Source organism: Leptinotarsa decemlineata, unplaced genomic scaffold (assembly GCF_025532065.1).
Source record: "Leptinotarsa decemlineata unplaced genomic scaffold, Ldec_3_MD MMD2_tig00000133_RagTag_RagTag, whole genome shotgun sequence".
Lineage (NCBI taxonomy): Eukaryota > Metazoa > Arthropoda > Insecta > Coleoptera > Chrysomelidae > Leptinotarsa > Leptinotarsa decemlineata.
The window spans coordinates 1,921,832-1,949,676 of NW_027412542.1; the positions used below are offsets into that span (position 1 = coordinate 1,921,832).

The 27,845-nt window shown below is 35.7% G+C and overlaps 1 protein-coding gene across 5 annotated transcripts; it reads right to left on the minus strand.

Annotated features, from left to right (window-relative positions):
- On the minus strand, positions 1 to 27,845 carry LOC111506894 (uncharacterized). Of its 5 annotated transcripts, none has more exons than XM_074172530.1 (10): positions 27,530 to 27,845; positions 23,585 to 23,886; positions 17,811 to 17,903; positions 16,294 to 16,476; positions 14,344 to 14,453; positions 14,136 to 14,284; positions 10,053 to 10,285; positions 5,656 to 5,838; positions 3,208 to 3,381; positions 1 to 355 (listed from the first exon to the last, which is right to left on the minus strand). In XM_074172530.1, exons 1-10 carry the CDS (start codon positions 27,598 to 27,600, stop codon positions 198 to 200), a joined length of 1,656 nt encoding a protein of 551 aa, XP_074028631.1. In that variant the 5' UTR covers positions 27,601 to 27,845; the 3' UTR covers positions 1 to 197. The 5 variants fall into 5 exon arrangements, with proteins under 5 accessions (XP_074028631.1, XP_074028630.1, XP_074028632.1 ...); XM_074172529.1 differs by having other exon boundaries at positions 5,656 to 5,850; positions 27,530 to 27,843; XM_074172531.1 differs by having other exon boundaries at positions 3,208 to 3,345; positions 5,656 to 5,850; positions 27,530 to 27,839.

A 27,845-nucleotide genomic window follows, 5' to 3' on the forward strand; every position in this document is an offset into this window, starting at 1 on the left:
CACTACAAAACTTTTATTCAGCTTCGGAACAATTATTGAACAATTTGAAACAATGTTGAAATACAATAGGAAAATCACATTAAAATTACAAGTCACATTTTTTTAATAAATAATCTACACCTAATCGAATTCAAAGTAATACATAACCGTAACAAGTTCAACAAACAGCAACAAAATCTTTTGTTTCATAATTACGTTTAAAATTGGAAATAGTTTTCGCATATCACAACCTTCGGTGTGGGGAAGGTCGATTCAGCATTATTTTGGGCCAAAGATTGGTCTTCACAGACTATAGCCTCATGGTGGATAGTATCGACAGAATTATCTTCCAGAATTATGTTGCTTGAATCAGCTTCTGAAAATCAGATATATAATGGAAGAATAAGTATCCTCTGAAGCGCAATATTTCATAGAGTGTCTTTAATGAATATTTTATATTTCCCACAAGGATTACTCAGGTAAGATTCAGCAAGTTGTTGATAATCTTTGCAGAGAATTGTAAATTCTATAACATTCAACATGTTATAAAGTTCACTTTAACCTGACACTTTGTTGAGACACATATTACCAAACTTCATCCTCACAGTCAAAGCACATGCACATGCCGCATCAGCAAACGAAACGTTTGATTCCATTCGATCACGGTTCACCAGCACGGTTTCCGTTCTCTTCAATCGTGACTCTAGCTGTGTGGCTCAAATCATCAGTGGTATATGCTTTGACTGTGAGGACGAAGGTAATATTTCGAAGTCTCAACAACGATTGACTTGCGAGCCGATTGACGTCTTGATTTGAATCAGGATGAGCCTAGCTCGTCATTAGGACAAACAAGCCACAACCAATTGTGTGATTGGGTGAGAAAATGATTCATCCGTTAACAAAGGATATGAGGCCTTCATTCGACTGAGTGTCGGAACCTTCCATATTATCGTGATTTTCCGCACAACCGAGAACTCGCCGATTCTTCGACTGAATGGACTACTGAATGGAATGCAACTGTAAATCACTGCGGATGGCTTCGTTCCGCACAAACCATAGAGCCATCACTATCGTCCGTAGTAACATACATACATGATGATAGGCTTGAACATCGTGTTATAGATCATAATCATTTCTATTGATCAGCGGGTACAGATTTGCGATTCGTTCCTCGATCCTGGACTTAATGTTTTCGAAGTGCGGGCTCCAGATGAGCCTACGGTCTATTAGAAGGCCAAGTACTTTACCCGCTCTTGCCCGTCGATCTCTTCTCCAGAGAACCTCACTTTCATGGCCAGAAAATATGTCGTTCTTCCTATGGTTATTGCCCAAGTTTTGTTAGGGTTCACTCGGATCTTCCAATTGAGGTACCAGCGCTCGAGGTCATTCGATTCACGTTACATATAGCCGATCTCGAGCTCATGAACCATGGAAGAGGAGAGCCGTATCGTGGACGTATAGGCATACCTTCACACGCTCGGACCTCGGAAGGTCGTTGGTGTAGAGGGAGTAGAGGAACTCCCTGTAGTCAGACAGGAAACCCTCTATTCTGACCTGACAGGCTCTGCCATTCAGAAAGAAACAGTTCCATCGGACCAGGCCCCGAGGCAGGCCGAACTCAAAGAGCTTATGCAGAAGGCCTTCGTGTCATACACGGTCGAATGACCTACGAGTTCCGTGTTCGTTCATATTCAACATTTCAGGGAGGGTTGAGCTGATGGTGGGTATGATGGTGAGGGTGATAGTCGAGAATTCTTTTCCATGATAACCTGGATGCTAGAAAGAATGGAGTTGATATGGCGTAGAAACTGTTATAATGCTTGTTCCTCGTGGCACCAAATAACAAAAGTGCAACCTACCTGTTTTTTAGACTATATGGATTCTCACACATTTTACCCGATTATACTCGGTATAGTCGAGGTATTGTAATATTTAATTTTTCCACTTTTGATGTTATATTGTTTTCGAAGAAATCTTAACGCGAAGAAAACCTTTTGTCTATTTCAACGTGTAAATTATAACATACCAATGATTTAAATTCTTACTTCCACAGATCTGGGATTCCTCTGAGCAGTCTGAAGTAGTCTGACTCTGTCAAAATTTTGACAGATATACAAATTCCATATTGATCGTTCATATTGTTTTTATCCGTTTCACGGTTAGACAGACAAACTGATGAGAAGTATTCTTCTTCTTTTATTCAGTGATGGTGAATAACGTGAAGTGAGAATATAGTGATATATGTATATGCATATGATATATGCATATGATATATGTATAGTGATATTCACCTATGTTCGCGAGGATGTCATACTTAGAATCGGTAGGCGCCCTCTGTGTATATGTTTGAAGGGACTGATTGAACAGGTTGTAGCATTGCCCGGGTTCTGAATTAAAACCGATTCTACGTGAAAACTAAAATTTTGGAGGGATATTTTCTGTGTCTGGCTTTACGCGAAGAGCCAGTGGTGATTTAATTAGAGATTTTGATAATCACCAAGCGGAAAATATTCCAACTTTGAGAAGTTCTGTCAGGTAAATTGGAAAAAGAAATGAGGCAGAATTAAGCTTGTGATCGATGTTGTAATTTGGGTAGAATCAAACTTAAGCTTATGGTGAACGTTCTCACCTAACTCAAATTAAAATCAAGATTTTGATTGAATTTATCAGAAAGAAATAGAGACCAAAGTCGGATCCCAAAAGTGAAGACATTCTTTGAATATATGGCTAGAATTCTAGAGCATCTAGATCCTATAATGTTATCTCTTTACATATGTGTCCAAAGATGAATAAAGACGATTTATCATTATTATTATTATTATATAACTGCTGATGAATATTGCCGGAATTCTGGAATGCTATCAGAGGAGTGAAAAGAAGAAAATCGTTGGTTCCTTGATGGTTTTTGGAGATAGGACTACGATCTGGAACATTATTTGAATCTTTGACCACCTACTGTAATTTTTTCATTATTATCCATTGTTTTATTGGAGTACCCCCTGTAGAATTGCTAATGAGGTAATTTACAATATTTCTGTAATTTATTGTAGATGACATCCAAATGAGACCAGTTGATTTGGAGACCCTTTTTCAATACTTGTGATTGAAGTCAAACCACGACCTTGCCTCCTCAAACTCAAGAGCTAATCATTTCCATCTGGAAATAACACTATTTCCCTACTAAAATTAGGAAAGAGGAAGAGTACGTCATATAAATATACAACTCACCCTTCAGAGCTTCAGCTAAATCTTTTTGCCCCATCCTTCGACCATGCTCGTCCAAAAATTCGATATTGACATCTCCCATGATTCCCGCTGCTTCAAATTCACCTGACAGAGAAATATCTTCCAAGTGCACCTCATTATCTGTAATTGGGAGAATGTGAAACAACCATTGATATACTCGAAACAAAGAAAAGAAAATACTCATTGAAGGATCTATTATTTCACCAATCCTTAGTTGTATATAGCTTCAGTTCGAGCTCAGCAGATGAAATTGGGAAATGATTACGATGAAAAGTTTCATGCAATACTATCCACTATAATGAAAAACGGATTTTCATTTTTTTGCGGGTAGTGAAAAATGATATACTGATTAAAAGTTGACAAAATCCTATCTTCTGTGAATTACAAGTGAAGAATGAATATCTGCAGAGTCGAGGATGAAAAGACATAATCAAGTTATTTTAATAACAATTTTTTGTGAGATTTTCACTCAACTGCTCATAATATCGCGAATTTCACTGAATTATAATACCTTCTTCAGCTTCAATTCAGAACTCACTTGATTTCTAAATCCTTACAGTACTAGCAATCTGCCCGGGCTCCGCACGGGTGCAATGCTGATACTAAATATACATATAAAAGCATGCGTTCGCTGCTAATCATAAAGTAGTATAGGGCACGATATTTGTAGGCACGCGCCGCCAGCCCCCCGGCCGGGACCGTCGCAATCGTTATGTCCCTGCATTTCAAAGGTATAATATCTTCGAAAATATTCATTTAAATCACATGCTGCAAAAGAGCCATATTGATCTATGATGAATGTATTTACCTGGATAAGGATTGATTCTGTATTGCTTACAAAAAAGAAAAAATGGTTATTGTGGGTTATCCCTTTGTAGACCTTTTTAAGTTGTACAATAATGTAGTACATTTTTGTACCTATCTCGTAGGGTTCAGCTAGCGTTTGCAATGTAAGCCATTAAAAAAATTACATCACATCAGAAACTTCTGAAATTTATTAGTATTTCTCTACAGTATTATGCATGTTATACAGGGTGTTTCAAATTCGATCCTCACCATTGTTTGAATCGGGGCAAAGTTGCGCATTTACCTGACTAACAATATGCCGTTGAGAAAGTATTGAAATTCTGAGTATATCCGGAGATATCCGAAAAAAACAGAAATTTAGGAAAATGATTTTTATTTTTTCTGGCTTTATTTTTTGAAGGATTCGAATATAAATTGCATTTCCACATTACCACTTTTTCCCTGCTACATAATAGTGTTTTACTATTTGCTATCCGACGTTTCGTCTTCTGGCCAACTATATTTTTTCTCATGGGCGCTACAGTGGATTCTTTCTGTTTTGAATAGAACCAGATTTTACCTCTTCAATTTTACCTTTTAGAAAAAGAATGATAGCTTATGATACACCATTGAAAAGTTAAAATCGGGTTCTATTCAAAACCGAAAGAATCCAATGTAGCGCCCATGAGAAACAATAAAGTGGGTGATGGTGGCCGGAAGACGAAACGTCGGATAGCAAATCTGAAAACACCATTATGTAGCAGGGAAAAAGTGGCAACGTGAAAGAGCAATTTATTTTGCGAATCTTTCGAAAAATAAGGTCAGAAAAACTAACAACCGTTTACCGGAATTTCTGTTTTTTCCGGATATCTTCGGATATACTCGGAATTTCAGAACTTTGTTAACGGCATATTGTTATTCGGGTGAATGTGCAACTTTACCCCAATTCAACCATCTTCGTATTTCTCATATAGTTTCCGAGATCCCAATGGTGAGGATTGAATTTGATACACCCTGTATGGTAAACTTTTGTATCATCAAATTTACGGAAAAAAAAAACTACGAAAACTTCTGAAAACACTAAAACCCGAAATACAATGACCAGTTAACAAATTATTCCATTAGTATACGAGGTTTTTCAAAAAATATAAATTTTGCTCGGGTGTAAACTACTTTTATTTTTGTGAATAAGGAATATTATTATTGAAAAGATTTGATAAGGATTGAAAAATCTCGTTCGCTCATGCAAATGCAATAATTTTGAAAACGCTACTACTTTTTGATTTGGTTGTGTGGAAGAGAATTATGAATGATGCGAATTGAGAGACTGTAATTATTATTGAATTTTGTTTCTGTCAAATGCAAAAATTCACTGAATTGATTTTGTTCCACTCAATCATCAGGAAACTATTGATTAGCAAACACGTCTGCTAGTTTTGCCAACATATCACAATGAGAATAATTGTGATGAACGATATTAGAGAATTTTGAAGTCCATATTCAAATGTTGAATTTGTTCATGGAAAACGTGGAATATTCTGAAAAATGATTTTGACAATGAAATTTGAAAAACCTCTCACTTCCTCTCTTTCTGAAAACTGGTAAAGCAATAAGTTATTGAATTAGGATTCTTGTTACACTCACTTGTCACAGAATCGTGATTGGTCGGCATGGAACTATAGACGAAATTACCCATATTAGAATCGATTTCCCCACTGGGACCAGGACTAACAATGGACATTGACATATGCCCCCCCAAATCGTTCTGCTGAACCACGGTCGCCACTACAGGTATCTTGATTTGGACAGTGCTGCCAACAGGTTTCCCTGCAATTTTGTCTAAAAATCATCAAGAGTTCATATGACCGATTGAAACAAAAAATATAATAAAAATAACAAGAGGAATGTTATAAATGGGCAAGTATGATCCTGTTGGTAACGATAATGGCTGAAAATTACAACTATTAAGATATTATCATCCGTTTGTTTTTTAGATTTGAATTCTCAAAGTTTCATTGAAATAATAAAGAATAACCATTTTTCGTTGGTAATACAATTTATGTAATTATGAAACAACGACAAAAATTAATCGGCGCTCATGAGCGACTGGATTGATTCCAGTGGCGCATTTGCTTTTTCGGCTGCAGGAAAACCCGGAAAAACCTACAGCACCTCATCATCTGAAGATCTTGATCTGCCAATGTTCATAGAATGAAATGTAGGTTGTCTCCAGAGGCTCCAATAAATTCAAGATATCGCCAGAATATTTAGTGACACGAATATCATAAAACTTAAACCTCTCCGTTTCATCTTTGACCAATGCATAATAATGTGACCAGATTCAATGCCAGAACTACAGTGAACAATTACTGCTGAAACATTATAATAGTGGTCTGCTAGATTGAAGTGTTCATCTATTTCGATCCTTCGTTAGGAGTTAACAGAGGTTGAATCTTGTTTGAAGATCATTATTGTTATTATTAGATTGACTGGTGCCTCAGCTATACTTGTTGTCTTATAATAGTCAGTTACTTTGGCGCATATTTGGCAATACAGTTGATACTTATGATGCACTGTTTGGAACCTTTGGTGTAGTAATGAATATTACTGGAGTTTTTCCCAACACCAAATCGTTATTTTCAACACCTTGACACGTGTTTTGATCACCAAGTGATCATCTTCAAGAGGAAGATTAAACTGGAAACTTTCACGAAGCTAACGCTATTTATGCTATACAGATATACCATACATGTTAACCATACAGGTCTACCACACATACAGGTATACCACACTTGAATTAATTTTACAATATGGCTCATCTATTATTTAACAATATGTCCTTATGTAATGTTTAAATGTTATAGCTATATATAAAACAATGTTCAGCTATATAAAAAATTAATTTCACAATATTGCCTATCTAAATTTATTTTTACAATGTATCCTCATGTAGTAATCAGTAAATTTTATTCAAACAATTTATTACAAAATAATTGTAAAATAATAAATAAGGCAAATCGTGAAATTAATTTAGGTGTGGTTTACCTGTATGGTACATCTGTAAAGCATAAATAGCGTTAACTTCTTCGTGAAAGTTTCCAGTTTAATCTTCCTCTTTGAAGATGATCACTTGGTGATCGAAACACGTGTCGAGGTGGTAAAAATAACGATTTGGTGTTGGGAAAAACTCCAGTAATATTCAATACCAGTTCATCTCCCGTTAAAAGTTCTACTTTCAGATGATTTAACAATAAGCTTTGCATGGACTGGTTATCAGTCGTAGTAGGATACAATTTCAGCTGTATATATGAATAAAAAAGTTATGTTCAAATTATCATATTAACATCATAAACACCTGGATCTAAGAAAGAAAACGCGTTTTTCTTGTGTTGAAATCGGCTTTAATCATCAACGTAATCTGTATCAAGAGCCGTACAATCATTCCAGCACCGCTCTTACATTTCAATACTACTTTTGTAGACCGATTCATCTTTTGCCCCAAAATAGACCTCAGTTTCAGCAATAACCTCTGCAAACAGTTTGTTGTCACTGGGAGCCAAATCTGGCGAATATGGTATATGCAGGAGCAATTCGAAGCCCATATCAAGCAATTTTGCCATCGTTTTCATTTATTCGTGACACTGTGCATTATCTTGAAGCAGTACTTTCTTTTTCTCCAAAAATGGTTTTTTTTTTTTTAATTTTGGCCTTCAAACACTTCCAAAACGCTATATGATATTCACTGTTGATAGCATTTCCCTTCTCAACATAGTCGATGAATATTCCAACACGCACATCCCAAAATACTGAGGTCATAACCTTTCCAGCCAATTGTTGTGCTTTCGGGCGCTCTGGACGAGTTTCACCAGTTGCTCTCCGCTCAGATGACGATCGTTTTGATTCCGGAATGAAGTGATGGATCCATGTTTCATTCAATGTCACATATCGACGCAAAAATTTCGTTTTGTCATGTTTAAACATGGCTAAACATGGATCAGAATCATCAAGACGTTCTTGTTTTCGGTCAACAGCGAGCTCGCGCGGCACCCACTTTGAACAGAGCTTTCTCATGTTCATGCAATATAAAGGTGCGTATTCAGCAAAAAAGCGAGCATGAGCGAGCATTCGTGTATGTTCTCTCGTGTTCGCTCATGTTCGCTCGTGTTTGCTCGACATATTGATGTCTCGTCCACACCAGAGCGAATATCTTCAAATTCGTAGTCGTAGTTGATCCATCTACTTTGTGCGAGCAGTGCGTACGCGGTAAATATGTCTGAAGGTGCGTATTCACCAAAAAAGCCAGCAAGAGCGAGCATGAGCGAGCATTCGTGTATGTTTGCTCGTGTTCGCTCATTATTGATTATTGCTGCAGAATGCTCGTTCACTCTTGTTCGCTCTTGTTCGCTCGTGCTAGCTTTTTGGTGAATACGCACCTTGAAGCTAACACGTTCTTTTGATATCTTTACAACGTCAGCTAACTCAAGGAACTTCACCTTTCTATCATTCAACACGATTTTGTGGATCATTTTTGGTGTTACTGCCTCATTTGGACGTCCACTGCGTTCTGCATCATCGGTATTTCCACAATCACGCTTGAAATCAGCAAAACCAACGTTTGATTGTTTTTCTGATGGAGCGGAGTCCTTAAAAAACTTTTCAAGCCACTGCTTCGCTTGGACGGTATTTTTTCCCATCAAGAAGTAGTATGAAATTAAAATACGAAATTATTTTTGATCCATTGTTTTGAAAATAACGAAAGTAGTGTCACTCTTAGCAAAATAACTCACAAACTTATGAGTAGAATATCAAGAAATTTAAAAAGCTTTTTTTTGAAGTTTACCATTAACTGATACAGTGGTGAATGCAGAAAGGCTAACGCCATCTGTGTTGGGCCCGAGACTTTTTAGCCCATGTAGTATATAGTGATAAGGAACGGTCAGACTATCTACATAGCTGTTCATACTGTGAAATTTTTGGCATTGATCCTGCAGTTATTGCTGCGAGTATAATATTTTTATAACCAGAAATCAAATGAGCGTCATTTTCATTAGTTAGATAGATACAGTGAAATAGAATTATCAAACGATGCGTGGTTGCAATTAAAATATGTGGAAGAATCTGTGAAACTGAAAAGTTATCACAGAATTACAGGATGTTCCTAAAATTGCATCTACAAAAAAATTCTGAATTGACATAAATGCATAGAAATACAATGAGTTTTCTGGATATCAACACAATCCATTGAGAATGAATGTCCCTAACTTTCGAGAAAAAACGCAGGACTAGGTGTGTCAGGAATTGTTGAACGGCGCCAACGGCGATCCAAATTTACTCCAAAGGGACATCGCTGGTGATGAATCATGGGTATATCGTTATGACATCAAAACCAAAGTCCAATCGTTCGAATGGAAGAGCCAAGGCCAAAGAAAGCACACCAAGTTCGATCAAATGTCGAGGTTTTGCTCAATGTTTTCTCCGATTACCGTGATGTACTGCATCAGGAGTTTTTGCCACACGGCCGTACGGTCAATGAAGGGTATTATCTTGACGGCATCGCCAATTGCGAGAAGCAATACAAAGAAAACCTCCGGTATTATGGAAAAATGATTCGTGGCATTTGTATCACAATAATGCACATGCTCGCTCGTCATTGCTGTAGTATTTCGACCGAAAACAACACTGTTATCATGCCTCAGCCACCGTATTCGCCAGATTTGGTCCCCTGCGACTTTTTCCAATTCCCAAGGTCGAAGAGACTCATGGAAGGTGGGCGTTTTGCGACGATTGAGGAGATAAAAACTGAATCGCTGAGCGAGCTTTATTGACCAAAGAGTGCATATCAGAACTACTCCGGAGATTGGAAAAAGCGCTGGCACAAGTATATTTTATCTGGAGGCGAATACTTTGAGGTGAACAAAATAGAAATTGATGAATGAATACATATTTTTTGAGAAAGATGAAACTTCACCTCATTCTTCGAACATACAGCGTATTATTGAAGTGAACCTTTGTGTAAAATTCAATAGATTGAAATTCATCACCTATGTTTTCCTTGTCGTTCTCACTTTTCGGCGTGATGGATATATGGCTGTGTTTCTTCAGATCCTCAGCAGTAGCAGGGACCAACATTTGCTTGTCTCCAGCTGGCAAAACTCTCACGAGAACAGGAATTCCGGCCAAAGGACGTAATAAAGCGAACGGTGTCTGGTTGGACTCGATGGCTAATCTCATGGCTTCAGTCTTGATGGTATCGACCACTATTGCATTTGAGTAACTGAAACATTGAAAGTATTTTTTTCTCCCATTCTTTCGAAGACAAGTCTAACAGTTGAAAAAATAATTGTTTTCATTACGTTATGGAAGTCAGTCATATTACCATCTCTATTTGAAAAAATAAGTGTAGTTTAAAAAAGTAAAAAACACGCTTTAAAACAACATCGAACTAAAAAGTTGAAAATATTTTTTTTGAATAGGCTTGAAACAATAACGAACGGGAAATACTCGTATTAATGTGAAAAAAGCGAAGGGCGCTTGATATACAAAAAATATGGCACTATCATACTAGTATTTTTTGTTCGTTATTGCTTTAGGCTTATTTAAAAAAAAAATAACTTTTTAGTTCGATGTTCTTTAAAAGTATGTTTTTCAGTTTTTTAAATTATATTTAGTTTCAATTTTTTAGTTTCGTATGCTATAAAAGCCTGTTTTTAGTTTTTATAAATTTATCTGAACTTTGAGATCAATCAGCCGTATATTGTTTAGAAAAATGACCATTAATATTTTTCGATTCCGGAGAGGGAGCCTGAAAATCAGCTACCAAGCCCAAGGCAGCAGGCGCACAAAGGAGGGTTACAAATAAGGCAGCAGGCGCGTGTGTTAATGAAATACATGTAAAGTGAGTTCGAATTATATCAAGGAAGTTACGTACAGCGCCATCTGCCCGCGAATAGATCAAGCAATAATGTGGATATATCAAGGAGGTTATGTACAGCGCCACCTGCTCGCGAATAGATCAAGCAACAATGTCATTAATTCTGTCAAATACAGATCCCAAGCTTGAGAGTTACAAACAAACAACCATACATACATACACACAGGTGAAGCTAATATAAAGCGTGTAATAAAAATGCACGAAAAAATTGTATTTCAACAAGCCTACGGGGAAAGCAGTTTCAAAGTGGTTTATTTGATTCAAAATGGATCATATCGCAGTTAGCTACTCTGTGTATTCGTCAATATTATCAGTGTTTTTCATATGTGCAGGAATTCCAAGTTCGAAGCAAAAAAAGATACAATTTTGTAGAAAATCGAACACAAATTTCAAGATCAATATACAACTCGTTATTAATCGGAAGAATACCTTTCCAACTTCTCTAATTATGAGTATTTATTACACAGCACATCAAATACATTACAAAATACTGACAACTACGACTAACCATAAAAATTGCCAGAGCACGGGCTACTGTTATCAAATGACTGGTCATTTCATCCCGTTTTACTCTGGATCAGCCATACTCAACCAAGTTTTTAATGGGGCCACAAACACGTTTCGGTCTTGATGCACGGGCCGCAAAAAATATTTAAGTTCTAATAAAAAACATAATTCAAAATATGTCTTGTATTTATTTAAAAAAGAAAAGGTGGTCACAACAAAGCCGGCTATACAATACATGACCTTGTAACCTATATAAGGTTATCATGAAGCCACATGCGATGTAGACCGAATTTTGAAGGAACTAACAATGACTTCAGGTTTTAACAAAGATATTTCGTAGGACACTTTCTCAAGATCTGGCTTGTTACTGTATGCTAACCTCATTACATCATCCAGATAAGAGTCTGTAAGTTTGTTTCTGTACACATTCTTGCTCTATTTGATTTTAGAAAAAGACGATTCACACACAAATGTAGACCCAAAGAATGTTAATAAGATTTGGGCACTTATTTGGACGCTTTTATATTTTTGGGGAACAATGCTCCAAAATTCAACTTATTTCCTTCTTTCTTTTTCTTTTAAACAGGACTTCTAAGTTGGTGTCGTTTTTAAAATCGATGAATTAATCGAACAACTCTGAGTAATTACAATTCAAAACTGATGTTAGTTCTGAAATAGTTTTGTTTCTAGATGACACGGATCTTCAACAAGTAACAAAAATTTTTTGATTTTTCTTAGATCTTGGAATCTTTTTTTAAATAGATCTAATAATGCAGTTATTATATAATTGGAAATTATGTAGCAGTTTTCCTCAAAAATGTCAATATGATCCTCTGCAGTTTTTATTTTGCTCTAATAACAGTATTATTTCATGGCGTAGAGAAAAAACTTTTCCAAAACTTTTCTTCTACTAAGCCATCGCACTGAGGTATGTAGAAGGACATCGTTATAATCATTACCCAGTTCTTCCAAAATGATTTTGAATTTTCTGTGATTCAATTCTCTTGGTCGAATATAATTGACAATGTTGATAACGGTCTTCATCACTGCTTCTATTTCTGGATTTACAGCACGTGCCGTCAAGTTTTCTTGGTGAATAATGCAATGAAATATAATTGAATTTGTTAGATTATAACTCTATAACTCTGGTGGGCGCGAAGTTCAAAAAAATTTACAACTCCAGGTGAGCCAATCACAAAGACTCGGCGGGCCGCATGCGCCCCGCGAGCTGCAGGTTGAGTATGGCTGCTCTAGATAGATCATCTTGCGATATACAGCGTGTAACACTGTTTTCCCCCTACGAAATAAAATTATCTGGTTTCTGAACACCTTGATACATTAATTATAAAACAAAGACTTTGATTATCCACTTTCATCACGCCTTCTGGTAGATATATATTCAAAAGACTTCCATATAGTTTGAGTAATGCACCAGAAGTCGTTCAAAAATATATAAATGATTGCGTCTTTGAATTAGATGGTTAGGTTAGGTCCAGAGTGAGTGGGTCTTTTCGACCCTCCGCCTTCAGTGTTACAGGCCTACAAAGTTCCAAAAATTGCAACTTTACAGTCTTTTATCGCACAATACAAATTAATGAAAATTGCCATGGTAACTGTATGGTGATCAGCGGCTGGTGTGATTCATTACAACATTCTGCAATCGGACCAAACCATCACAGCAAAGTTCTATTGTGAGGAACTCAAGTGAGTGTATCGAATATGCATCAGCAGCAACCAGTCCGAGTCCGCACATTTTACTAATCATCGCCCGAAAATCAAACGATTTGAGCTTCAAAGTTCTTCCTCATCCACCATACTCGCCAGACCTCTCGCCAAGCGACTACCATATTTTTATCACTGGTGAAAGCTTCGCAAATCAATAACAAGCAAAAACTGCCTTCGTCAACGTTATCGAATCCCGAGCACACAATTTTTACGCTGACGGAGTTATTCTACTTTCGTTGCGTTGGCAAAGGTACACTGATTCAAATGGTGCTCATTACGATAAAGTTGAATGAGTTCACTCTTAATGAGAGAAACGGACAAAACTTTTGAAGCAACCTAATAATTATTCAAATATTTTTCAATGAAAAAACCTTTTGTGTTAATGGTTTTATATATTTTTCTATAAAAAGTGTTTTTTAATAATGGTTTTATGTTATATAATAGTCGGTCGGTAGCCGGACGGCTAGACGTGGGTGCTTTGTTTACTCAAATCGACCGCCATGTCGGTCGGTGGTTCAAGTCGCAGGCTGAACGATCGATTTTCACTTGCTACCGTCCAACCCATGTTGGGAATAACACGTTAAAAGGTAAGACCTCATTAATCCTTAACTCGCACAAGTTTTGACTTCTGAGGGTTGTTGTTCGTAGGGGTGCGACAGCTGGTTAACGGAAAAACAGATATTTTTCAATAGTGATATTTAGAAGAAAAAAAGCGGTTGGTAACTGAAAACCAGGTCAGTGAAACATGTTGATTAGTTAACTGAAAAGTATCAAAGAAGGTGAAATAAGAGGTAATGATGATGCGGTGGATAAATATTTGTAAGTACAACCAACTTTTTTTCAAAATCGGAGGGTGCACAGCCTATCCAAAATTATACCAAATTCACTGCTCATTTTGTCATAGTGCTAGTTCCTTTTCCACTTCCTATTCTACATATACCTTGTATATCTGAGATCATACCTGTTTTTATCTGCCACTTGAGGAGAAAGAGCGGGCGGATTCACCATTCCGTGGCTGAATTGTTCATGGTGGCGCAGACCCATTCGCTTCGGAAAGGATCTATCACAAATTTGACAGACATATTTCGGTTTCTCCGTTCTTTGATGAGCCTAGAAAGAAATAACAGATAATAATTCCATCGGTCAGAGACGATATGATACGAACTTACTTTCAATTTGTGACACATCAAGTTCGACATCTGATTGAAACCCCTTTCACAAATGTCGCATTTGTATGGTCTCTCATTGGTGTGGGTGAATATGTGGTTACGTAGGTTACCTACAACATGAATGTTCATAACAAATCACTTCTTTCTATAATATATAAGGTGAATATAGCTCAGCGCTGGGTAAAAATAAGCGAAAAACTTGCAACTCAACGTTGCCGAGTTTCTGCAATCATGGAGGAGGATAATTGGTAGGTTTTGAGGTTATACTCGTATCTTTGGAGAAGATCAAAATTCAAATTTCATTATAAAAACTTGAAATGAGTGTTCGAAAATCTGGATAGTTCCACGTTTATTAAACATAATAGCTAGTGTTCAATTTTCTATCCGATAAATACAAGTGAGAAACATTTCAGTATCAATAATAATAATGTTTATGAATTCCAAGAAACAAGAATATTTACATAAATTTGAATGGTGAATAGATGAATCATCTGAATACTAGATAATAAAATTGTAATATAATAACAATCAAAAACAAAAAATGTATTATACAGATCAGAATTTCAACTAGAAAGCATATTCCTATTATCTTTTGTTCTTCACGAAGAAGTTTATCTCCTTCGACCAATATGAAGTTTTGAATAAGAGCCACAAATCAGCTTAAATACTAATGAAAACTCAAGTTTTGTCTTTATTGTTTTCGATATTGGATTCAATTCCCACCTCGACCAGATATTTTTCTCGAGAGAATTTATCTGGTTGAAGCTGGGATGATTCTGCAACCGTGTTAGGAATCACACGTTAAAAGGTTAGACCTCGTTAGGCCTTAGCTCGCACAAGTTTCTGAGAGTTGTCGTTCGTAGGGGGGCGACAGCTGATTAACTGAAAAACAGATTCTAAACAGATTTAAACAGATAAATTTGGTTCAATTATTAGTTGTTCGGTAAACCACATAAAACATAAGCAACTTATCAAAAACAATGACGTGTCGGATAGATCAGGAGTATCTGAATTGACTTGCGGTTCTTGCCCAAAACTTTATATTGGCCAAACGGGGAGAACCAGGTGTCAAAGAATGAAATAGCATAGAAGTAGTTTTTGAATAACCAATTACACATTTGCAAATTATATTTTGGCAGAGGCATCAGCTCAATCTCTCGAAGTGCTTAAAAATTAATAGATTTGGGAATTCAATAAGAAATGTGGCCATCTTCCACCTGTTTAAAGTTATCTATTTAGTACTATTTTTTTTCAGATTGTGGAAAGTGGACAGCTCCAGATTTTCACCTCACAGTTTACAAAGTCGCAAACAACATGTGTTTGTTTTTTTTGGGTATTCATAATCAATCTTCCAGAATGTAAGAAATGAACAGCGGTGAATCAACACACACACAGATAAAGAGAATCTACTGAAATGTAACAATGTACAAACTGAAAAGTTAACTTACATTTCATCAAATTCTCTATTGACTTAGCTTTGTTAATTTTTCAAGTTCTGGAATACATGAAAAACTGCAAGAAATATGATAGAACTAACTGATACTTGATGAAAAACCATTATGACGTAATCAAAAAACACACTTCAATGAGAGATTTCCAATTGAAAGTTCACAAAACCGCGATACGCAGTACACATATAATAAGTACACAATATATTGACGTGTGTCCGTTATGTAAAATTTCAAGCGGTGATCGCACATTGATGTGTATTTTTTGAATATAGCAAGTACTATTTTCTTTCCTATTTAACTATTTTATAACATTCGTTTTCCAATTTTGAAATTGATCAGAATCAACAAATAATGGGCCTTACATTTTTCTTGGTGAATTACACTCATAATCTTCAATTTTTGATATTATGGAATGAGGCTAGACAGACTTATTTACTTCTTTTGATACTATTATAACATCTGTTGTTATTGCAAGTGAATACACTTCGTTTAACTTTACCTTTCTGATGGAAAGCTTTAGAGCACAAATGACACCTGTGAGGTTTGAGACCGGTGTGGGTTTTTCTATGGGAAATGAGGGTGGAGACTCTGTTGAAGGTTTTGTGACAAATTTCACACACATAGGGTCTTTCAGTGGAGTGAATAGCACGGTGTTGGGATAGGGTCGACATCTGGCGGAAAGCTGGAAAGGAATGTGAGGGATTTTGTGGATTAGTTTGAAATGATAACTTTTCCCATGGGAATGTAGGCTGTCACGGCTGGCGTCAATGTTTTGGTTGATTTTCGGGTTTTGCCGTCGTCTTCTTTGGTTACAGTCCCCAAACGTTTCAACGGCAACTGCGGTAGTCATCTCCAGTGGCGTAGTCGAAGTACTATTCTTGACGTATCAACTGAAACGTCTGACGTATCAACTGAAACTGAACTGGTCATAAAAGAAGACTACGGCAAAACCCGAAAACCAACCAGAACAATTTTTTCTATATCAGGAGCAAACAATTTTCCTTTCGTTCCTGAAAGATTCACACTAAAATGATTCCTGAGAATTTGGTATTGAAATAAATATGTTTCTAAGCCCTACTATCCTCAAAAGACAAACCTGCGTAAGTACTTAGGTTAGGTCAAACTGAAACAAATAAACCCAGCCGATTAGTTTATATGGTGAGTGATTTTTCAGGTTGAATGGTGAGACTGCGGTTCTGAAAACCTGATTCGATCTGTAGCCCAACAACTGTTTGATTTGGAATGAGACAATCCTGAAAGATTTTGCCAGAAGTTCATAAATCTTCTTGCCATCCAGGTGTTCAATGTTTGTTTGGCGGAGTCTAAAGCGATGCCAATGACAGGTTCTGGTCCGATAAAGCTGCTTGCAGCACCCTCCTTTACAAGAGAGTCAGCAGCCTTCCAGGCCAGTATGGCCAGAAATCCAGACCAGAGACAATTTGCTGAATCTTCCTAATGAGGAGAGTCGTTTTTGGCAATTTGCTACCAATTTAGACGTTGCTTGATAGGAGCCTAAAGCTTTCAACTCCGCGTGACTATCCGATAAAATTTTATTGACTCGCGTACCAATCTCTCCGAACACAAGTCAATAGCATGAATTTCCGCTTGAAAACAGTCGCTAGACAGGTTGATATATCTGTCCTGGGTCTGCGACTGAAAACCCCTGCACCATAAACTGAAGGTATTTTCGATCCATCTGTGAACCAACAACTATTTGCTCTCAATATTTTTTCTCCCGGAAAATTCAGTCCTCTCTACTCGGGAATAGTACTGTATAAGGCAGTTCGTAATTGACAGTTGGAGGAGTGAGTACTTACCCAGGTTCATCCTTCAAAGACAGTTGAGTTTAGTAATGCATTCGTGATTCATCCTCGCACCTTTGATGATACCTATAGAGGCCCAAAACACCGATGTGGTGTGGTGTTAAATCGCCAATGTTTTGTTTTTGGTATCTGATTTAATCAGAATAAATACTGTTCACCACTAATCTGTATATTCAATGGAGACAACACTTACCTTTTCCGCACGTATTGCACTGGAACTTTCTCTCATCTGTATGAGTTGGAAGATGTCTCATCAGGGTGTACTGATGTGTGAACTCCTTCGAACCTGTCAAATATTCAAAAGATGATTATAATTTTTTAAATTTCTACCTGGAGCTTCCAAATGGTCGAATTTATGTGTGGTGTACTCCAAGGTACAGTATTGGGAAAACTGTTATTCAATATAAATATATATATATATATATATATATATATATATATATATATATATATATATATATATATATATATATATATATATATATATATATATATATATATATATTACAATGTAGGTTTTCACAGATGGTAGAATATGATGTGTTGTTTTTCCGGGTGTTCATACGTTGTGTACTATTCGATAGTCGACGTTTCGCCATCATCTCAGATGGCATTATCAAGACGAGTTTCAAGATCGTTTTGTGCGATATCCAGTTGGCTGCCCAGACCGATAGAGAGAATTTCCCTAGAAAACCAAGGAGTATATAGCATCACATGCGAGGACTGTGGACAACAATATATCGGTCAGACCAACAGACGTATATCTGCCAGAACCCAGGAGCACAAAAACTCGATAAGAACAAAACAAACCTCCTCTGCCCTCTTTCAACACCATCTACAAACAGGTCACAAGATTAATTTTGAGTCCACAAAACAGATAGCACAGGTGCAAAACCCAAGAATTCGACAAATCAGGGAAGCTATCGAAATCGAAAAGCAAGGCCTCATCAATAAAAGGGATGACTCACTAAACATCCCAAGGATTTGGAAAACAATAATTAAAAACAACCCCCAAAGACAACCACAAATTGATAATGAACCATCGCAGGTAGGAGAACCGCCAGAAGCCATTAACAACCCTCAGGTAGACAAACAGGTAGGAGAACTACCAAAATCCATCAACAACCCTCAGGTGGAAAAACAGGTAACAAATCCATACAACTCACGCAAGCGAAACCGTATAAAAACACCACAAAAAGAACCTAACATCAGTTACACCTCTCGAAGCGAAGCAGTAACTCGTCTTGATAATGCCATCTGAGATGATGGCGAAACGTCGACTATCGAATAGTACACAACGGATGAACACCCGGAAAAACAACACACAAATCACAATGTATGTAGAATCCAGTTTGTTAGTGAACACGCTTGAAAAAGCTACTGTGCAGCGAAACACGTGTTGCGGATTTGTTAATCTGTTCTAGTGAAAATCTCAAAATAGAGTGTTCTTCAAAATACATCAACTTTAAAAAAGTTTTTGAGGTAAGTAAACAACTGACAAATAGCTGAATAATATGATTGAATTTTATTATTTTTATAGCATTAAGATGGATGCCGTAGCAGGTTCAAGTAATGTACAAAGAAAGCATTGTCGTGGTGGAAAAAAATTGAATCGGATGAGTACCAGAAAAATTTTGTACGCTATACCATTCATTCTTTCTTTTTTGAGAATGAAGCGCCAAATCTCGAATCCATTAGGACAAAGGTAATGGATAATGATCTCAATCCAAAAATGACCAAAGAGAAGTTAAGGAAAATAATAAAAGAAGATTCCGTAAATCTGTCTTAATAGAGTCTCATGGCGACAAAGATATCTTCGCTCTATCAGAGAAATGCGTTCTGCTCACAAAAATATTTATTATCTGGACGAAACGTGGGTGAATGCTGGTCACACAGTATCTAAGATCTGGCAAGATACTACTGTAACTAGTTATCGTCAAGCATTTGTGGACGGTTTATCAACAGGGTTACGCGGACCAACGGCTAAAGGACAACGAATAATTGTCGCCCATATATAGGTAGCGAGAGTAGATTTTTAGACGATGGTGCACTAATTTTTTCATCAACAAAAAAAACGGGGGATTATCACGAAGACATGGACGAGGCCGAGCTTATGAGTGTCATTAAACAGCATCGTGACAGATATCGCCAGCATTTTGAGACTTCCTTCTTACCATTGCGAGTTAAATCCGATATAATTAATCTGGGCGCAAATTAAGGGTAACGTAGCTCTTGAAAACGTGACATATAAAATTTCTGATGTCCAACGTTCATTAGAACTCGCAATGGAACGGATATGGAAAGATTGGCCTAATGCTGTAGCCCATGTGATCAAGGAAGAAGAGAAAATGTGGAGATTGGATGGGATGGTATGAAGTTTCAGAATCCATTGACTCGTCTCTTCGGACGAGTCAATGGATTCTGAAACTTCATAAGCATAACATAGGTAATTATTTATTTGCTTAGTAGTTCTCTTTCTATATAAAAGGAACATAATAAGTAATTATTTTGTAAATTTTTCTGTTTTTTTGTGAAGTACTGTATTAAGCATAATATGACAATGTAATCAGTTTTACCATTGACACTAGGGAGCGCCACCTACTATAACAATTTTTACGTAATTACCTATGTGTTTGAACAAATAAAAATATTATTTTGGTACGCCTCTGCATACTTGGTAAGAGGATTATCTATTGGTCACTATAAGTGCGGTGTTGCTAATGAATCACCTTCAATTGAAAATTGTTATAGTTTACTCCCAAGATATAGTTTACTAACTTCAAGTAACAGAATTTTAATCTGGAGTGTGGTTATGTAATTTCCTGATTTAATAGACGATTAAGTGAGCTGTTCAAAAAATTAGGTGATTGTTCAAATTTCGCGGGCTACATACATTCTATTGGCAACACAGTAATCATGCCTCAGCTACAATATTCACCAGATTTGTTTCCCTGCTACTCAGAACTACTTCGAGGATCGGGAAAAACGGTGACACGAGAGTATTATATCTGAGAAGGACTACTTTGGAAGGGATAAATTAAAAATTTATGAATAAATAAATATATTTCGAGAAAATTTAAAGTTCACCTCATTTTTGAACAGAACATATCTGTTTTTATTGGTTGGTTTGATATAGATTGTGATATTGTTCAGTTCATTATGATGACATAAAATATATGTGTTGTATGGAGGTGACTTTTTTCCTACTAATTAGAGAGGTTGAAAGGTGTCTAACCACTGTTCAATTACCAATTGCATCCTCAAAGTGCTTACTATACTTTTTCTACGACTGACCGTAGAAAGGAAATTTCCTACAAATCATTTCATTATAGTTCATTTTTGTTATAAGTTTTTGCTGAATCTTCTGAATAAACAAGAATAACGTTTTTGGAAAACAAAGTTATTTTTATCTTCTCTTTCCAACTCACGAAATTTTCAAAATTATATTCATATTTTTCTCTTGATTTGGCTGGCAGCAAATTATTCATCGTAATATTTGCTTGCTTGGTCATTTCTGATGGAGTAGCACAAATTTCTTGATCGTTATCACTTATTTCATTTTCAACTTTTACGAGATACTTAACGACAGATTATAATTAAAACAAATAGTTGTTGATTCAACGGATATAACAAGAATCATTACCAACCCACAAACTGTTGAACAATAAATTCACTGAAAATATGATTTTTATTTCGATTTTACAGAGAATTTGAAGAGAAGATTCACTGATTTTAGATTTTGGACAATGTACATGTTATATATCTCATTATTTTTCAAAATTTTAACGGAAGTGGCCGCCATTAATTCAGAATATATGTGTATTCTAAATGAGCCATTACCTACCTGCTCTTAAACACGTAATAATTAGTTTAGAATGGAGGGAGTAGAAAAAATATATTTATTTAATTTCAACTATCCAATAGAACTAATGTATTTATTCGTTTCAAAAATGAAAGATGTCAGTTAATTTTGAAAAGTTCTCTAACAGAAAGTTCATTATTCCTTTGGTCCCGTACCAAAACTGAAACAATGTCGGTTCCAATCGCCACATCGGAACCGGTTTGTGATTGACCATTCGAATGATTTCAAAGAGGCCCTGCTGAACGACCGGGGAACACTGCTTACAATTCAATGTAGGTCATGATATTAGCCAGGAACGTGATAGTTTTGCGACAGGAATTGACGCAATCCTACGAGAATACTTTGGGAGAGGTGAATATATCGAATCTAACGAACTAAATGATTCAAATCATTCATCCATCTGAGCATTTCAACACGTTAGCTCTTCGAAAAACAATTACATCTCAGATTATCGCCAAGATGATTACCACAACGTTCATTTTTATGGATGCATCAACGATAACAGATCAAGATAAATACTCCAATAGCAGGCCCACGATGCAAAATGGGGATTTACTCGAGCGTCATTGAGACACATTAGGTTGCAAAGCTTAGATGATAAGAAGAAAAAAATGTTATATAATATATAACTTTTCATCGATTGGGGAAGCGGTTATAGATTTTTAAATATGTAAAAAAATACTGTTGCATAGGCATACTCGAACGCGTCAGATATTGATAGCATCAATGTTCTACGTATTTTAAATCATGTTGGTATGTCAATCTGATCGTTTGCATGATGTGGGCGGTCGTACGTAAGAGTTAAAAGTGAAAAGAAAAATGAGTAATCGAGCGCGTCAGATTTTCTAAGGGGTTGTTAAGTGCGACAAAAAAAAACTCTCATTCAATAATCTGACGATTTCGATCTGACGCAAACCCGCCGCCATTATTATAATGTGCAAAAAAAATTCGACATTTCGAAATACTCAAGCGCGTCATATTAAGGTATATATGGTTCATCTTCATGATTTACACGTGCTGCTCATAATCTGACGATTATCTAGAGAGATGGATTCGCTTAATCTGACAAAAACAATATATAAAAAAAATTAATTTATTGAACTTAATTAATTGAAAAGCTCAGGAAATAGCATGCAAATAAATAAGTATATGTTTTTTGAGTAGAATACTTGTATTTATAAGAAAATAATTTAAAAAAAATTATGAAACAAATTTAATTTTCTATAACCAATTGATTAATTGATGAAGAAAAAAGAAATGAAATTTTCTATGTTTTCTACCACTTTTATTTGTAACTAACGTTACTGCAGTTTCGTCTCATAAGGACATAGAAAGTTTAATTTCTCTTTCCTTCATTATGATTTCCTACCACGTAGTAACGGCTACAGCCATCAATTAATTGAATAATTAATCATCATCTTCATCTTCATCACGAACGAGTCTCTGTGATCAGCTGTGATGGCGTCATGGCAACAGAATTCAGAGTGGGGACGGAGTGAGAGAGTAATAGATAGAGAAAAAGTGAATTTTAAACTTTATCAACGAATTTTTGTTATTTCGGCTTGCAGAAATCGTCAGATTGAATATTTTTCTTTATCCTTGAATTATTTCCTTCAAAATAAAAAAAAAATCAGCTACGCTCGAGAATGTCGAAATGACGTTATTTTTTTACAACTTTGCTGCCCTCTCCTTTCTTTACGTCCCTCTCAAATTGTCAGATTACTGGAATATACACTTTTTAGCAGGTAATAAACTCACCCTACCTTGATCTGACGCGCTCGAGAATTTCTGATGATCAATTTTTTTTTACTAATCTGATCTTTTATCCCTCACAGGCGGCCTTATATATGGGGCTCATATTTGGTGGAGGTACTTAACCGGGTACAAGGTATCCCCCTGTATATTAATCTGCCGCGCTTTAGTAAATCCCGAAATCCTCCCTTGGGCAACCACAACCAGTGATGATTGAATGAAATTGGCTTGATTCGCTTCATCGTTTTCTTTCGAAATTGATCGTTGCGTATCTGTATATTTTATTTTCCAGACTGATGGAATATCATTTTGTATATTATACATTATTTATCTATCATCACTACTTTACTTACATACGCCACACTCCCAAACCTTCACGTGCTTTCCATCTTGTAATTTGTATTTTACGTAATGAGACGTCCCATGACCCTCGTTAAGTTTCGTCTCTGAGCTGTTATTCAGATCTGTAGGTGGTTTTTCGTTGATATTATTATTGAAAGAACTTTGCATCAAGTTGGCAGCTTCCTCCATCCTGTCCATATTTTGTCCTAAGTGAAAATCGTTACTGTGCGCGGCAAGATTGTTAGTTATATTATCTAACTGGGCAAATAGAAGAATGTCATCTTCGTCCTTCATTTCTTCTCTTTTTATAGGCCTGAAATTGTGAAAAATGTCAAATATCGGTGAAGGTTCACATTTCGTGACTCCTAAATGGTTGGCAGTGGGTATGTTGGTCATTGTATTTTGAAAAGTTACTGAAAGCAATGACGAGTCATACAAGAATAGATAACAGATGCCATGGATACTATTCAAAGATTCTCAAGTGCTGTAGAAATTTGACGGATTTTCTTGAAGTGGTCTCTCTCAATAACAGAGAGGTGGCGCTGAACAACACAAAAAATACGAGGCTCTCAAACTATCCATCAAGATAACGTGGGGTAACGTAGGCAGAAAGTTGGTGATCGAAATAACTTCAAGGCAAACAGAACCCATAAAAGGTTCGTTTCATAATTTTATAGTCATGGTTCATGTAGCATGCTCATCGACATCAGAGTTATTCATTAACAAAAAAAAACTAAGCAAAATTATACTTAATGAGATGATAGTACATGATAGTAGGAATTCAGAAGACTTTTTATTTTTTGTTGGACTCGATTAGTTTTCGAGATATAGCCTGTCAAAGTTTGTATGATGTCATATTTCACCTTATTTTTTCTTTAAGAAATAGGTAAACGATTGTAATTCACATATTTTGTTATTTAACACACGTATCATCGCACCCTTTTCTATCCCTTATCAATAACTTATTGCCTAGTTCCCTGAAATAAGAATGAAATTCCATGATTTGTCAAGTGCACACAAATCACTTTTTGAAAATTGCATTAAGTTTTACTATCGGGATTAGAAAATTCTGTACCAACCAAAAATTAGGTTATTCAATATTCAATTATAAACTTCCACTTGATATGACATTTATACCTAATATGAGAACAATAAATGACATGGATCAATAGAATATTGATAAAAATATTGATGTGCGCATTTGTTCAACTGTTGGTGATTAGTGGCGCACGTTTATCTGTCAAGCGGTTGTCTTTTTTTGGTTAGCTGTTCTCTCTCTAAATTCCAATATTTCAAATGTCATTTATGAAAAACGAAATATTTTCGGGAAAAAAAGTTTTTGGCTTTCTACTACTCCATCTTGATATAGAAAAATGCGGAAATCTTCCAAAGAAAGGAAGGAAGTAATCAATTTAAAAAAATGTAACTGTATACATACGTAGATGTGTAGATCATGCATGATCCTTCCTTTCTTTGGAAGATTCCCATATTTTTCTATATCAAGATGGAGTAGTAGAAAGCCAAAAACTTCCTTTCCCAAAAATTTATCACTCCTAAAAATATAACCCTTTAAAATTATATAGAATATATATACAGCCTGCCAAAATTCATATGATGTCATATTTTACTTTTTTCTTTACAGCAAAAAACGATTGCAATTCACATACTTTTTATTTAGAAATCTTTTTCTTTTTCATCGCACATTTTTCTATCCTTTTTATTCAATACATGAGGTTTTCAATTTAGTAGGTCAGGTTGGATGTTTAGAAAATATAGTTTTTTGAATAAAATTTTCGAAAATACGTTTCTTTCAGAATTCGGAGGTCAGGTTAGATATTGAGGAAAGATAGTTTTTACAAAATTAAATATTCGAAAATACATTCCTTTTGAAATTTGGAGGTCAGGTTAGATGTTGAGGATAGATAGTTTCTTAAAAGTTATATAGTAAAGTTAGGTTAGGTTAGGTAGGGACAGGTTAGATTGAGTAAGGTTAGATTAAGTTGACTTACGTTAGGTTTGGTTAGGTCGAGTTAGGTTAGGTTAGATTAGCTAATTTTGGGTTAGGTTTGGTTAGGTTAGGTTGAGTTGGGTTAGGTCAGGTTAGGTTAGATCGAGTTAGGTTGAGTTAGGTTATGTTTAGTTGAGTTGGGTCAGGTTGAATTGGGTCAGGTTGAATTGGGTCGAGTTAGGTTGGATTAGGTTTGGTTAGGTAATATCAGGTTAGGTTTGGTCGGGTTAGGTTGAGTTAGGTTAGGTTAGGTTGAGTTAGGTTATGTTTAGTTGAGTTGGGTCTAGTTAGGTTGGATTAGGTTTGGTTAGGTGATATCAGGTTAGGTTTGGTCAGGTTAGGTTAAGTTAGGTTAGGTGAAGTCGAGTTAGGTTAGGTGAGGTCGGGTTAGATTAGGTTAGGTTGGGTTAGGTGAAGTCGAGTTAGGTTAGGTTAGATTAGATTAACCTTATTTTTTTGAAACATTTAAAATATTGAAATTTAGAGATAGAACAGCTTACCAAAAAAAGACAACCGCTTGACAGATAGATGTGCACCACAAGGCACCAACACATCAATATTATATTCATCCATATCATCCAAATCAGCTGAAAGGGTAAGGAAGCTGGGCTCCAACCTGAATGAACTGAAGACGATTGGTCGGATTTAAAATAAAAAGCGTTCTGAATTCCACCTATCACGTAGTACCTATCATCCCAGAAAAAATCGCGAAAATCCGCGAGTATTCCATGAATTACAATTTTCCCTAAAACTATTAAAAAAAAGCAACTGAGTTTACTCGGTAAATTAAATCAACGGCATTTCTAAACTTCTGCTGTCATGGCCGTGAAATATCATAGTGGTTGTCCAATCAACTCATTGATTTCAATTATTTTGACAGGTGAGTGACACTGATGCTTTCCAATTATTAACGTGACAAATATAATGAAATGTAACGGATTATCACTCGAAAATGATGGTTTTATCAACAGTCGAAACGTAATGAAGTAGTCTGGTTTCAATTTTTTTTTCCTTTCAATTTTTCATCATCATGTATTTTTTCCCATTTATCTTGGATGGATTAATGAAAAACATGTATTTTTGATTGGGAATGCGTTGGGGTCAATATTTATCTTTTTTTTTATATATATCTACTAGGTATTTTTAGAAATTATCTAATGCATACGGGTTATCTGGCCTACTAAATCTGGATTTGGAAACGAATCATTCAATTTGCCTAATAATCGAATTATATCGAATATTACCGTCATCCTTTATTGCATGCTCCTTTCGAAAATAAATATAAGTACTTTTCAATTGATATCTTCCTAATGAATATTACAGTTCTTTTTTATATTAGTGATAAGTCTGATTCAGAATGAAGATAACCAAACTTTTCAAAACGTTCAATGGTATAGGTAAAAAATGTATTGAAGTATATCATATGGAAACATATTAAAGAATTTATGAAAAAATTGTTTTGCGTGACAGTTTAAATCGAATAAAACATTTCTAACCTACAAAAATATCTTCTATTTTCAATTGGTGAATGGTAAAAGTATTGATATCATCTCTTGGCTGCTATATTAAAAAAAAAGCTCGCGAAACAAATTGTTTTCATTATTTAGAGACTGATATGGGTAATTTCAATGGCATATTTCAAAAAAGTGTAATATGAACATGAATGAGAAACAAATTGAAACATAACCTAATTATTCATAACTACCTATTTGTGTTACCACGACATATAAGATATAATCAACTTATCATGTTGTTGCTAGTCGCGAACTTCTTTTATTTCAAATAACTTTCATTGAAAAATAATGAAAAAGTTGCAGAACAGAGTTATACTTCACTTTCATTTATTAATGAATAAATGAATACCTCATACGAGCCAACCCTAACCATCAATCTTAGAGTTCATTCAGTATTATTTTAAATTATGTGGTATCAGTTTAATCGTACTCACGTTTCTGTCTCCAAAACTGAGCCAAATGCCTGTAGAGCAATATCGTCCGAACCTAAAAACTCTTGCTCCATCACTAACTAAACACCTCACGAAAGACAATATTCTAATATTCAATCGCGATCCCTTCTACTCAGCATTGTTGGGAGCTACTACCCTAGTCAAATCACCACTAGATACATTACGATTTCGCGGCGAAAAACTGAAGAGAGGCAAATCAGAATGTTTAGGTCAAAACAGTTTGTAGAATTTTAGATTTTGTTTGAATATAAAGAAAAATGAATAATAATGACATTGATGGAAGTGATGTATGGAAATC

Coding starts and splice junctions, on each gene's coding strand:
- LOC111506894 (XM_074172529.1), bottom strand. CDS start 27,600: ATGGAGCAAGAGTTTTTAGGTTCGGACGATATTGCTCTACAGGCATTT. Junction 17,904..23,584: donor GGTTTGGGAGTGTGGCGTAT/GTAAGTAAAGTA, acceptor AATATTTGACAG/GTTCGAAGGAGTTCACACAT. Junction 10,286..14,135: donor CAAGTGGCAGATAAAAACAG/GTATGATCTCAG, acceptor TCAATGTTTCAG/TTACTCAAATGCAATAGTGG.